Source organism: Oncorhynchus gorbuscha, linkage group LG08 (assembly GCF_021184085.1).
Source record: "Oncorhynchus gorbuscha isolate QuinsamMale2020 ecotype Even-year linkage group LG08, OgorEven_v1.0, whole genome shotgun sequence".
Lineage (NCBI taxonomy): Eukaryota > Metazoa > Chordata > Actinopteri > Salmoniformes > Salmonidae > Oncorhynchus > Oncorhynchus gorbuscha.
The window spans coordinates 64181251-64194870 of record NC_060180.1 but is presented as its reverse complement, the minus strand read 5'-3'; the positions used below and the strand labels follow the sequence as shown (position 1 = coordinate 64194870).

General features: G+C 42.6%; 2 protein-coding genes across 2 annotated transcripts; both read left to right on the top strand.

Moving 5' to 3' along the window:
• Positions 1–197: 197 nt before the first annotated feature.
• LOC124040981 (interleukin-12 subunit alpha-like) lies at positions 198–2062 on the top strand. The gene is made up of 6 exons (XM_046358130.1): positions 198–346; positions 444–530; positions 660–719; positions 891–1007; positions 1205–1249; positions 1456–2062. Exons 1-6 carry the CDS (start codon positions 248–250, stop codon positions 1609–1611), a joined length of 564 nt encoding a protein of 187 aa, XP_046214086.1. The 5' UTR covers positions 198–247; the 3' UTR covers positions 1612–2062.
• A 1378-nt stretch (positions 2063–3440) lies between these two features.
• On the top strand, positions 3441–7850 carry LOC124040980 (zona pellucida sperm-binding protein 3-like). The gene is made up of 8 exons (XM_046358129.1): positions 3441–3879; positions 5398–5510; positions 5593–5696; positions 5963–6140; positions 6322–6439; positions 6520–6605; positions 6861–7096; positions 7370–7850. Exons 1-8 carry the CDS (start codon positions 3499–3501, stop codon positions 7594–7596), a joined length of 1443 nt encoding a protein of 480 aa, XP_046214085.1. The 5' UTR covers positions 3441–3498; the 3' UTR covers positions 7597–7850.
• The last annotated feature ends 5770 nt before the right edge of the window (positions 7851–13620 follow it).

Genomic DNA, 13620 nt, shown 5'->3' with positions numbered 1-13620 from the left:
TGTTATTAAGTAGGTAGCCTATTTATTATTTGCTTAAAGTTAGAATAGGTCAGGTTATCTGAGAATATTTTTTTCCTGCATGAGAATATTGCAAAATCATCTAAACATTATTGGCATATTATTAACAAATGTATTTGTATAGAAAGTTTAAGTTTTAAGTATTTGTTCTAAGTTGTTCTTGAACCTGTCAGATTTTGCCACTTGGCTGCTCTTGGTCGCGCTCACTTGTTCTCTCTGGCACGTGAACATGTCCAGCTCAGTGGTGTCGCGCAACCGCCCGATAACTGACAACTGTCTTACTACTGCGCAAACACTACTTTGGAACATCACGGACGCACTTGCACAGGTGAGACACAGGCACATTTTCCAATACTGTTCTTGATGGCAGACTATTTATTTAATTCATATCTGCAGCCTATTCATTAAATTCGTATCAATACTAGGAACACCTGTTCAAAGGATTAAACTGCACGGACCAGGGTATGGAGTTGAACACGAGAACACAAACGGTGCAGGTGTGTGCGCCAAAGGTAAGAAAATAACCCCATTCTGTGATCTGTATTCAATTTTTTCAGACAATAATGTGAATTTCCCTATATAAGGCTATAAAAGATCCATGTTGAAATCCTTTGCTGAATAATCTATACTTTGTTTGACAGACCAAAAGCACTCAACAGCACTCAACATGTTCCAGAGTGACAAATGTAAAGTTTGATCAGGTAGGCTATTTGCTATTGTCTATAAATGACATATTACTGTTGTTGCTCAGAGCAACAGTTTTTCCCATAAGAAATGGCATGTTTATTTACAGTCTAAAGGGGGCAAATCTAACACACTGTCTGCCTATATTGGTAACTTTTTATATGTCCTTTTTCCTGTCTATCACATAGGACAAGTGTCTGAGGAACATTGAGGAGGATCTGCGTTGTTATAGTGACATGCTACAAGCTATTGACCCTAAACTGCTTGGACCCAATGTGCTGCAGAGCCTCGGAGAGATTAAGGAGGTAAAATATGGGAATAACTATGCCAAAGTACTGGCATGGAGAGGACATGACCTAAAAAAATAGCCTTTTGAGATATTTCTAACACAACCAGTTTTGTATACGAAAGTCATTGTAGCTGCAGGTTTAGGATACACAAGTCTACTGACATATATTGCCTCTTCTCTCACCCTTTCATTTGCTTTCGTTTTTTAAAACAGAACTGCTTCCCCTCGTCTTGGTTGGGAGTCTGGTCCTCTCAGCAGGTAAGAGATTCTCAAAAGCTACCGTGACTAACATAAAGAGGCCTTTCACCGACTAAAATTAGCAGGGATTACATTGGGATGTGGGTGGTGGAATTAATGGTCCCTAAAATATATCCTAACCAAATATGGTCATTTGTATGTCAACTGTGTGTAACCAAATAGAGATAAAGTTAACTTGACACAGTGTGCACTATGTTTATTTTCAGGATACACAAGGTTGTAGGCCTACTCAAGGTACTGCTAACCACAATTCCTTTGATGAAAGAGTACATTTGTGTAAAGTGCTGAAGGGGCTCCAGGTTCGCACCGTAACCATCAACAGAATCATTGGATATATTCATGCTGGAGAACACAATATGTAAGTTGGCATGTCATCATGGACCTGGCAAGCGCCTATGCTGTTGGAGACTATTCCTCATCGCCATCATCGTCGTCATCACCATTCTCCCAAGGGAAAAATAATAGTTTCCATGACCATAACAAAGTTGCCTTGTCCCGTGGACAAGTGTTCTATAATGTTATCATCAAATAACAGTCTGATTAAGCTATTGAGGATTTAGAATTTACAGGAGTCAAATATTTATGACTTAATATATAAGTATTTAATCTAAGTTTTCATTTGTTGATTTTTTAAAACTTGAAAAGCTAAATAATATTAAATGTGATATTTATTATCAACCTAATGGGTTGTATTATTTATTTTCCTAATTTATGATTTAAAAATATTTATTTTCTACATATCAATATAACTTATTTCAATGTTTACACAGTTTTTGTTTGAACATCTCCAAAATAAAATGCATTTAAGCAATTAATAAAAATAGCCTAATGCCAGCTGTTTTATTTCTCTCTTTGTTTTCATGGTATTTTACTCAAACTCTCTCTCTCTCTATCTGTTTGTATGTGTGTGTGTTTTGCGGTTTTTACTATCCTTGTGAGGACCAGAAGTCCTCACAAAGTTAGCAAAACAAGGAAAATTTGGACAAGTGGGGACATATCACTGGTCCCCATTATTTTAGTCTTAGGGGTTTAGGGTTACAATTAGGATTAGGGTTAGGGGTTAAGGTTAGAGTTAGGTTAAGGGTTAAGGAAAATAGGATTTTGAATGGGAATAAATTGTTTGGCCCCCACAAGAATAGTGTGTGTGTGTGTGTGTGTTGCCATATATAGTCAATGCATTAAACTGAGTTAAATGATGGGAAACAGTAAGATTTATTTCCAGGAAAATACACAGTGGTAACCCCATATCACTGATTTGGGTGGTGCCCAAACCACCCAATATGCTCGTTCTTGTAGGCCTACACTGGTCAATTCACTTGGAATCATAGCCTACTGTAACTGTGTGGAATATGTGGGCGGTTATTTTGAGGCCATACATTTGTGTAGGCGTATAGATTATGCAGACATGATGACATGTAGTTTACTACTTAGGCCTTCCTATACTCTATTATCGGGGTGGGGGTGGTATGGTTTTAACTGAACACAGCCAAGTGACTCCCGCATTGGTCCTTTTTTCACTCTCGAGAAACGTGAGCCCGCATGCAGTCGAAAAGGCTGACTGACACATTGTTCGAAAGTCAGATTTTTGCATTCGGTTTGAGCTCATAAATGGCCTAATGTTCGGCTATATTGGCCTATGTTCTTCCCATTATTAGTAGCTAGGCCAGGGCGGACAAGTGCAATAATAAGTTCTCCTTCGGGTAATAAATGTCTTACCTCAATAAATTCAAACAGGTGTGAATTTATAAAGACTATGTTGACGAGGAATAACATGTCTATTTGTGGGCATTGTTGGATGTTTTCAAACGATAACCATGCTAGGTTTATGTGATGGGCACGAGGACAAGGTTGGTACATTAGACTGCACCGTCGGTGAAGGGGTGCGGTTGGTCAGCAATTTAATGGAGTTGAGAAGATGTCGAGTACAAAGCAGTCTATATTTTGTATATTTGTATTAAGACATGCTGCCTGGCCATAACAGCCTACACAGACAAATATCAGTCATGTTCATTCAATGGAAATGTACCACTGCCACCCAGTGGAAGGTGCACGGTACTGTCAAAATAAATTCATTAGGTTACACAGGATTTTTTCATTTTTAATTAGCGCTGATTTGACACAGGTGCGGTAACCCCACATGTTCTCAATGATTGGTCTATGCTTGGAGATTTTTGTCATGTAAATGTTTGTAATTCGTTTTAAGCAATTCAGTGGGTCTGCGAAACTACATTCAGATTGCAAGCTCACAAATGGAGTTCATGCAAAAATCTCCGTGGTGGGTCGCGACCCTGCTGTCAATTTCTTTCCTCGCTGATTGTTATCAGTCTTTTAATCATCGTGGTTATAGTTATAAAGATGTCAGTCAGGCCCAATCCTTTAAACCGAGTGCAGAGCCAACCAGTCCTCCTAGCCCGAGAACAGTCCTCGTGAAGTGCCACGAAGATTCTCTTGAAGTCGTGGTGAATGCTGACCTATTTGACTTAGGCATTCTGGTGGACGGCAGCGATTTGCACCTAGGTTTCAATCAAATGGGTAGCAACGGCGTTGAAGATCCTTGCAGTGCGGTTCCAACGGGGGAGGCAGAGTTCATCATCTTTGCCCAGTTGACCGCATGTGGAACCAAACTCGCAGTAAGTTTTTCGAAAATTGCAGCTTAATTTTAAATTAATCGTGCCACAGTTCTAAGTAGGCTAATTAGGTTCACGTATTAAACAATTTACACAAAGGCTATGGGACTCTTGCAGGGGGGCTGAGCCAAAGGGCTATCTAAAGAATGTCCTGAAACGCTTCCATGGACAGGAAGGTAGCCATGGACTCTGCAGCTGCAAATGGTTTCGTGAATCCATGGCTACATGTATAGAAAGGGGCACACCGCCCAAGGCCATGATAAACCCAGCAAAAAAGAAACGTCCCTTTTTTCAGGACCTTATCTCAAAGAATTCTTTAAAATCCTGAGGACTGCAGACTGGGCCAGGGAAATAAATTGCAGTGTCCGTGCTGTGAGATGCCTAAGACTGGGATACAGGATGGACAGCTGATTGTCCTTGCAGTGACAGACCATGTGTGAGAACACCTGAACAGGATCGGTACATCTGAACATCACACCTGCGGGACAGGTACAGGATGGCAACAATGGCACGAGTACACCAGGAACTCACTATCCCTCCATCAGTGCTCAGACTGTCCACAATAGGCTGAGAGGCTGGACTGCGGGCTTATAAGGCAGGTCCTCACCGGCAACAACGTTGCCTATGGGCACAAACCCACTGCAGGACTGGCAAAAAGTGCTATTCACTGACGAGTCGTGGGTTTGTCTCACCAGGGGTGTTGGTCGGAATTGTGCTTAGTCGCTGGAAAGAGCGTTACACAGAGGCCTGTGCATGATCGATTTGGAGGTGGCAGGTCTGTTATGGTCTGGGGCGGTGTCCCAGCATCAGACTTAACTTGTCATTGCAGGTACTCAACGCTGTGTGTTACAGGGAAGACATCTTCCTCCCTCATGTGGTACCTGCAGGCTCATCCTGACATAACCCCACAGCGTGACCATGCCACCAGCCATACAGGAATGTCAGTGGTCTGCCATGGCCAGCAACAAGCCCAGATCCCCATTGAGCAGGTCTGGGACCTGTTGTATCGGAGGGGCTAGCCCCCCCCCTCCCCACACAGAAATGTCTGGGAACTTGCCAGTGCCTTGGTGGAAGAGTGGGGTAACATCTCACAGCAATAAATGGCAAATCTAGTGCAGTCCATGAGATTCACTGCAGTACTTAATACAGCTGGTGGCCACACCAGATACTGACTTGATTTTTGCCCCCCCCCTCCCTCCTTTGTTCGGTGATACATTATTCAATTTCTGTTAGTTATGTCTGTGGAACTTGTTCAGTTTGTCTCAGTAGTTGCATTTTTATGTTCATACAAAGATTTACACTAAGTTTGCTTTAAATAAATGCAGGTGAGTATGCTTTCTTTTTTGCAGAGTTTATATTGTTAGCAGAGTTTATATTGTTAGCCTAAGGTTTGTGGTTCATAAGTTGTGTTTTAATATCTGCATATACACAGCGCTCTTGAGGAAACAAATTTGCAGTACTTCCATTATGAGTCTTCAAGCTGCACATATAACACCCCTAACCTCTCCACCTCTTCCACAGTTTATGGAGACTGAGCTGGTTTATTCCAATATTCTCAGCTATTCGCCTGCACCCTCTTCTGGTGTCGTCAGATTTGATTCGGCTGTGATTCCCATCGAATGCCACTACGGAAGGTGAGTTACCTGTAGTAAACATTGATGCCTAGTCTTTTGATGATGGGTTTTTAAACACATAAATAATGTGAATTTCTTTTAGGAGGTATGCTGTTGACAGTGCTGCCCTGGCTCCCACCTGGATCCCCTTTGCCTCAACAGTGACTGCTGAGGACCATCTGCAATTCAGCCTCCGCCTCATAACGGGTAGGATATGTGTTTTGTTCACTTCATTAACTTGTACATTTTCAGTTATTCATGGACCTTAACCTTTTCACACAAACATGCACTCTTGTGTGCAAGTTGCCAGTGTAGACCAGTGTCTATATTATCAGCATAAACCAGTTGATAATGTTTGCATCAATCTCCTTTCAATGTGACTGGTGTATTATGAAATTCAAACCAATAACATTAGTATAAGCATCCCCAAATGGCTGTCTGGTTGCACATGCTCATCCCCACCTTCTCTACAGATGACTGGCGCTCTGAAAGGGGATCAAATGCCTACTTTCTGGGTGAAACCATACACCTGGAGGCAGCTGTCACCATGGGCAACCACATGCCCCTCCGTGTGTATGTGGACCATTGTGTGGCCACGGCAACTCCTGACGCAGACTCAAACCCTAGACACAACTTCATAGAGTACTACGGGTAAGGTCATCTAGAAGGTATTGACTGTTGATGGTTGCTTCAGCTTGCTGTAGGATTCATTTAATTTTTGTTCAAATGCTTGGCTGTTGGCTCAACTGTGGTTGGGTAAACAATTGTAGAAAGCCATCTAGTTGGCTAATTCCTTTCCCTAAACACCTAGCTCCCTGTCTTGCCTAATTAGATGCCTCACTGATGCCCAGCTGACCGGCTCTAATTCACGGTACATGCCCAGGGTCCAGGATGACAAGCTGCATATCATGCTGGACGCCTTCAGATTCTACCAGGAGGATTCCAATATGGCAAGTGCCCACTCCTGTGTTTAGTCTTGTCATGTTCTGCAACTTTTTTTGCCATTCTGATATCCATTCCGTCACCACAGATCTTCATCACCTGCCATCTGAAAGCTGTCCCTGCCATGTTTTATGGGAAATCAAGGAGTCGAGCGTGCTCCTTCATTGAGAACAGGTATGAGATGGAGAATGGGCATCCTGCCTCTTGTTAAAACTGAAATTTGTATGTAGGCTGCAAACATTAATGGTTTCTTCATTAGCACTGCCAGGGGATTTCATTCTGTACAATATTGACTGTAGAATTAGACCTTAAAAATGATTGTCAGGTTAACGGATGGATACTGTAAAGTATTTACTGTGCATGGCCTTAATGAGGGAAAGTTATTTAACTTTGCGCTGCAGTCGAACCAGATCTTCTTTCTCATTCCAGCTGGAGGTCAGCAGATGGGAACGACCAGGTCTGTATAAGTTGTGTAGTCTCCAAACGCTTTGCGGAGCCTACTGCCCCCATGACCAGAACCAACACCAAGACTACTACTCCAGAACCAAATTCATCCAGCTTCCGCATTCGCCCAGGCCAGCGCACAGAGCAGCTCCAAAAGGTTGAGCACAGATCCAAAAAGCCTTACTCTGGTGCCTGGAAGAGGGGAACGGACACAACAGAAGGTGGGTTACGGATAATGCAAAGCCAATTGGAGGCAACCTAGATGAATTGCATGTTTACTATGTACTGGCTTTTGCTCCAGCATATGCTTTTCTCCCATGTGATTTTTTTTTTTTTTTGGTTGCATGTTAAGATTAACGGTCCAGCAATGTGCTCTAGCTAGAATTCAGGAAAGATTTTGAACACTTCTTGAACTGTTTGAAAGTCATTGTGACAACCAATAAATGTTTTCTAAAATTAACTCTAGGTTTAGCTAAATCAGAATTTGATTTCAGAGTGGAGCAAGACTACCATCTTGGGGCCCCTGATTGTTGTCCCTAATCAGGAAGTTATCAGCTTGGCAACGGACTCCACGACACTCCGCTCAAAATTGACACCGGGTGAGACCTTAGACTCGGCGGCAGTCCATCCCAAAGAGCTGCAGGAGGCTACAACAGACATCTCCATGGGCACCGGTGGTACTTGCAGAAGTGAAGGCAGGAAATGCACTGTTTCTGAATGAGGCACTGCTGTGAACACTGAGTCTTTCCAGTCACACAAGATGGCATCTCACTGGATTGAAGGGTGCTGTGCAGGAAGTCTACTGTGGAACTTGAATGAAATTCACTCTATGATGGCGATTGACCAACCCTTGGCTTAAACCACTAACCAAGTTCTTGGTCCTTTTAAAGAATTGTGAATTCAAATTGTTTTGAATGTTGCTCATCTGCTGTTCCATTTCACATGGCCAATGCAAATAAAAACGTTACACCCGTAGTTTGCTTATTTGATTTAGTTTTTAGCTCTTCAATTTATGAGTTTGCATCAATGCTTGCCCCTGGATCATTAAGTCAAGCAATAGGTGTGTCAAATTATGGTTCTGGGGTGCTTTAGTGGTCTAAACCGCTGCCTTGGGAGCACGTACACTGTTCTGCTGCCAGCATGTGTTAGTCTGACCCTCTTCTCTCAGCACTCCTGTCATGTAGCAGGTATAAAATATGACTCGTCTGTAGCATAGTAACTGCAAGATCATGAAATGCATGATGCCCTGCATTCATGACCAAGCGTGATGGTGGCATTTACCACATACAACTGGGTAAAATCTATTTAAATGCCCATCTAGTAAATACCAGTGGGGAAACTAATCATCCCTGAGCGCTTAAGTCACCTAAGAAAATTCCCTGCTTTTTGGCAGATGCAGGAAGCAAAGCTTTAAGGTTATTGAACAATTTATTTACAAGCGTGATGGCTGTACTTTAAGTTTATGGTTGCTGTTGCCCATTAAAGCCATTTTATGCTTTAAATGTGCTCAAGGCTCTGTAGGGAGGGTGTGATGAAATAGCAGAACCTCCGTAGGACATCAAGTGCCACATTGTGTGCTTCCCAAATGTTGCAATGTGAATGTAACTGTCAAATGGCTAGCTAGTGGGGTGTGCCCTAATACAGTTTCAATCGGTGACGTCATTCTGAGACCTTGTAGTTCCCCTTGCTCTGCAAGGGCCGTGGCTTTGGAGCGATGGATAACGTTGCTCCGTGGGTGACTAGTGTGCAGAGGGTCCCTGGGGCGATGAGGGGGATGGAAGCAATACTGTTACACGGAAAGCTTTGACTTGGTGGGTGAGGTCCTGTATGAACAATCACTAACAGTTCGGTGCAGTGCACGTATGAATGCCCTGACTTCTGCAGAGGCCGAATCACTGCCAAGGCAGACTGATTGACAATAGTGAATGTATCCAACTGATATTTAGAACTTCCAACTGGTAATTTCCACCTTCCCACTTGGTTACGAATGCAGCATTAGCACTTGGTCTTTGGAGCGGACCCAGAACTAATTTGATTTATTAGGATCCCCATTAGCTGACGCTAATGGCGACAGCTAGTCTTTCTGTGGGTTGACACAGGAAGAGACATTAGATTGACTTTACAATTTACATATTTAACATGTTTTTACATGCTATATATATAAAAGTATGTGGACACCTCTTAAAATTAGTGGATTCGGCTATTTCAGCCACACCTGTTTGAGAGGTATAAGATCGAGCACACCGCCATGCAATCTCCATAGACAAACATTGTAGAATGGTCTTACTGAAGAGCTCTGTGACTTTCAATGTTGCACCGTCATAGGATGCCACCTTTCCAACAACTCAATTAGTCAAATTGCTGCCCCGGTCAACTGTAAGTGCTGTTATTGTGAAGTGGTAATGTCTAGGAGCAACATTGGCTCAGCCACAAAGTGGTAGGCCACACAAGCTCACAGAACGGGACCACCGAGTGCTGAAGAGCGTAGTGTGTAAAAATCGTCTGTCCTCAGATGCAACACTCACTACTGAGTTCCAAACTGCCTCTGGAAGCAATGTAAGCACAATAATTGTTTGTTGGCAGCTTCATGAAATGGGTTTCCATGGCCGAGCGCTACTCCGGACCAATGGAAATGCGTTCTCTGGAGTGATGAATCATGCTACACAATCTGGAAGTCTGACAGGCGAATCTGGGATTGGCAGATTCCAGGAGAACGCTACATGCCCCAATACAAAGTGCCAACTGTAAAGTTTGGTGGGGGAGGAATAATGGTATGGGGCTGTTTTTCATGGTTTGAGCTAGGCCCCTTAATTCGAGTGAAGGGAAATCTTAACGCTACAGCATACAATGACATTCCAGGCGATTCTGTGCTTCCAACTTTGTGGCAATAGTTTGGAGAAGGCCCTTTCCTGTTTCAGCAGTAAAATACCTCGGTGCACAAAGCAAGATCCGTACAGAAATGGTTTGTCAAGATCGGTGTGGAAGAACTTGACTGGCCTGCACAGAGCCCTGACCTTAACTCCATTGATGAGATGGTTTTGATTGAGCTGTTTTGTATAAACTGCTGTACATTGAGCTACAGTACCGCAAGAGTTTGGACTTCTGTTTTGAAGACATTCTTAATTTTTATAAAAGGTACTGATGATAGGTGTAGTGTTGCTTCATGCGTGGTATGCGTGAAGCAACACTAATACCCAGTAGGAAACACTTCCCGTTGGCAGGCAGGTTGATACATCACTGGTGCACTGGTTGCAGTCTTATTGACTTGTCGTGCAGCCCAATCAGTCACGCAAAATGGTCTTGAGTGGCAACAATTCTGCCCAATTAGCTGATTGATTTTCCATACATACATTCACGCACGCACGCACGCACGCACGCACGCACGCACGCACGCACGCACGCACGCACGCACACACACACACACACACACACACACACACACACACACACACACACACACACACACACACACACACACAAACACAAACACAAACACACACACAAACACACACGAACACAGTTTGACACACCCACTCGCCCATATTCTGGTTGCCATATTGGGCCGCCTCTACCCATACTTGGAAGTAACGGGGCGTGTTTCTCTGCCAAGGCGTTGCTGACGCCTGACAGATCTTACAGCGCCTGGATAGAAGTTATTAATTATTATTATTATTAATCTGCGATTGCTACAGTCGTAGCCAAAATATGGGAACCCTTGCATTTTTTTCAAGTAACTGCAATCAAAATAACTGCAATCAAGCGCTTCCTATAGCCATTGATGAGCTTCCTGCACCTCTGTACTGGCAGTTTGGTCCACTCCAAACTGAGCAAACTGCTCTAGTTCTCACAGATTTTAAGGGTGCCTTCTCCCAACTGCTGTTTTCAGATCCCTCCATAAATGTAATGGATCTGGACTCAGTGATGACCACTTCAAAACAGTCCAGCGGTTTGTCTTAAACCGTTCCTGAGTGCTTTTTGAAGTGTGTTTGGGGTCATTGTCCTGCTGGAAGACCCAATACCTTCAACGGAGACGCAGCTTTCTGACACTGGTTCTGACATTGCACTCCAAAATGCCTTGGTATTCTCCTGATTTCATGATGCCATGCACACGTTCAAGGCCCCCAGAACATCTCTGATTTCATGATGCCATGCACACGTTCAAGGCCCCCAGAACATCTCTGATTTAATGATGCCATGCACACGTTCAAGGCCCCCAGAACATCTCTGATTTCATGATGCCATGCACACGTTCAAGGCCCCCAGAACATCTCTGATTTCATGATGCCATGCACACGTTCAAGGCCCCCAGAACATCTCTGATTTCATGATGCCATGCACACGTTCAAGGCCCCCAGAACATCTCTGATTTCATGATGCCATGCACATGTTCAAGGCACCCAGAACATCTCTGGACCTTCATGTCTGACTGTAGGGAAGGTGTTATTTTCTTTGAAGGCTTCATTTTGTTTTGTGTAAACAGAGAAGGTGTGCTTTACAATATAGCTCAAATTTGGTCTCATCTGTCCACATCAAGGTCTCTGGAGATGAACTTGTAGCCTTGAGATTGTCCATGCTTGGCTACAATCTTGTGTCTGACTTCTTCCTCAGATAATTCTCTGGTTTTATTTATTTTCTCTATGCTCATTGCGGTACATACAGTGACACAAAACAGGAGAATGAGTCCTTTTCTCTATTCAAACTGGTTGAATTAGTCATTTTATATTGCACCTGCAACTCACCACAACTGACAAAAATATTGTCCTGGCCATTTTAGGATTTCTTTGTGTAATTAGCTAACATTTAGAAAATTCAGATTTTTTGTTTTGTTAAACTGCAAACCAAAGATGTACATACAGTATGTGGATACCAAAATATTGTTTTATTTCAACAGTTTTCCGAAAGAAATGGTGCATTATTTGAAAAAAAGTGCAAGGGTACCAATACTTTTGGCCATGACTGTACATTATGATTATTTTTTTAAACCTTTAATGAACTATATGTAGCCATTGATTCTTGGATAATATATCTTATAAATAATGACTTATTAGTTCAACTGTATACACCATCAGAACCCTAAATATCATCTTGTTTTACTCCATTATTTGTAAACAATGAAATTGTAAACAAACACTGTATAGCTTCAAACATTGTTTAAACTATCGTTTTGATCTCATGGATGGTCAGTCCTTGCATCCATAGCTTTATATTGGATTTCTCCAGCTTCAACCCTAAACTATTTACTCAAAAGGTGGCGCAGAATCTGTTTTGTTTGATCTGCAGAATGCACCTTTAAGTTCTTGTCATGCAGGTTGTTGATAGCCTACGAATGGAGACGCAGCATTACTTCTTCCCATCGTTTCTACATTGCATGGAAGACTGGCCTACACTGTTTCTAATCTCTATAGAACATTGGCCTACATTGTTTCTAATCTATATGGAACATTGGCCTGCGCTGTTTCTAATCTCTATAGAACATTGGCCTGCGCTGTTTCTAATCTCTATAGAACATTGGCCTGCGCTGTTTCTAATCCCTATAGAACATTGGCCTACGATGTTTCTAATCTCTATAGAACATTGGCCTGCGCTGTTTCTAATCCCTATAGAACATTGGCATGCGCTGTTTCTACTCCCTTTGGAACATTGGCCTGCGCTGTTTCTAATCCCTATAGAACATTGGCCTACGATGTTTCTAATCTCTATAGAACATTGGCCTGAGCTGTTTCTAATCCCTATGGAACATTGGCCTGAGCTGTTTCTAATCCCTATGGAACATTGTCTTACACTGTTTTTAATCCCCATAGAACATTGGTTTGAGCTGTTTCTAATCCCTATGGAAAATTGGTTTTCACTGTTTCCACTCCCCATTTAATATTGGCCTGCACTGTTTCTAATCCCCATGGAACATTGGCCTGCGCTGTTTCCACTCCCCATTTAATATTGGATGCTAGAGTGCTTGTTCTAAACAGGTAGACAATTGTCAAGAATGAGAACGTAAAAACAACACACATGAAAATATAATTCTGGGTAACCAAGATTATACTACTAAACGGGTGTCAGGACCGTGGAGAGCCAGTCACTCACGATCGCCGTCGTAGGCCTATATCGGATAGGCTTGTTGTAGTTGCACCAGAGTTATCACTCATCTACAACAAGACCGAACATAAACTGTAGCCTATCGATTTCTTGGTTTATCATTACTGATCTTGAGTACAACTCAGACAACAAATGGATCTCTCCGTCCGCCGGCGCCAACTGTTTACCTGTAACAGTTACTGTATCTAATGACAACCCTCCAACAATTGGCCGTTGGGTGCTCGCTAACGATTTAATAGCAGGCAGATAATTGCTCATTTGGATTTAATGCCCTGAAAGTGGACACTGAAGTGCACTCTAAAGGCACTTAGTCTTCGGATGATGCAATGAGTTGACTATTTCAACAAAGCACATTTTTAAAAGGCCCGTAGCCTAGATATGTATTCCAGTCAATACTATCTACAATGGTCTGGCGATGGTTGTTTTGAACCAAAAGAGAAAATTGACCAAAATAAACGCTATATATGCATAAAAGGCCTAATTTGATAAACCACAACCAATTTTGTACCCTAGTGATGGAGGTCATCCGTTTATAATCAGACACAGAAATGAGATTACAAGCATTTGGCTCAGTGAGCTTGCTATGTAAACACGTTCGGAGAGACAATATGGATGACAATTCCAGATTCATTTTTCAACACCGCATGTTCAG

Coding starts and splice junctions, on each gene's coding strand:
- LOC124040981 (XM_046358130.1), top strand. CDS start 248: ATGTCCAGCTCAGTGGTGTCGCGCAACCGCCCGATAACTGACAACTGT. Junction 347..443: donor TCACGGACGCACTTGCACAG/GTGAGACACAGG, acceptor TATCAATACTAG/GAACACCTGTTCAAAGGATT. Junction 531..659: donor TGCAGGTGTGTGCGCCAAAG/GTAAGAAAATAA, acceptor TTTGTTTGACAG/ACCAAAAGCACTCAACAGCA.
- LOC124040980 (XM_046358129.1), top strand. CDS start 3,499: ATGGAGTTCATGCAAAAATCTCCGTGGTGGGTCGCGACCCTGCTGTCA. Junction 3,880..5,397: donor CATGTGGAACCAAACTCGCA/GTAAGTTTTTCG, acceptor CCTCTTCCACAG/TTTATGGAGACTGAGCTGGT. Junction 6,606..6,860: donor TGCTCCTTCATTGAGAACAG/GTATGAGATGGA, acceptor TTCTCATTCCAG/CTGGAGGTCAGCAGATGGGA.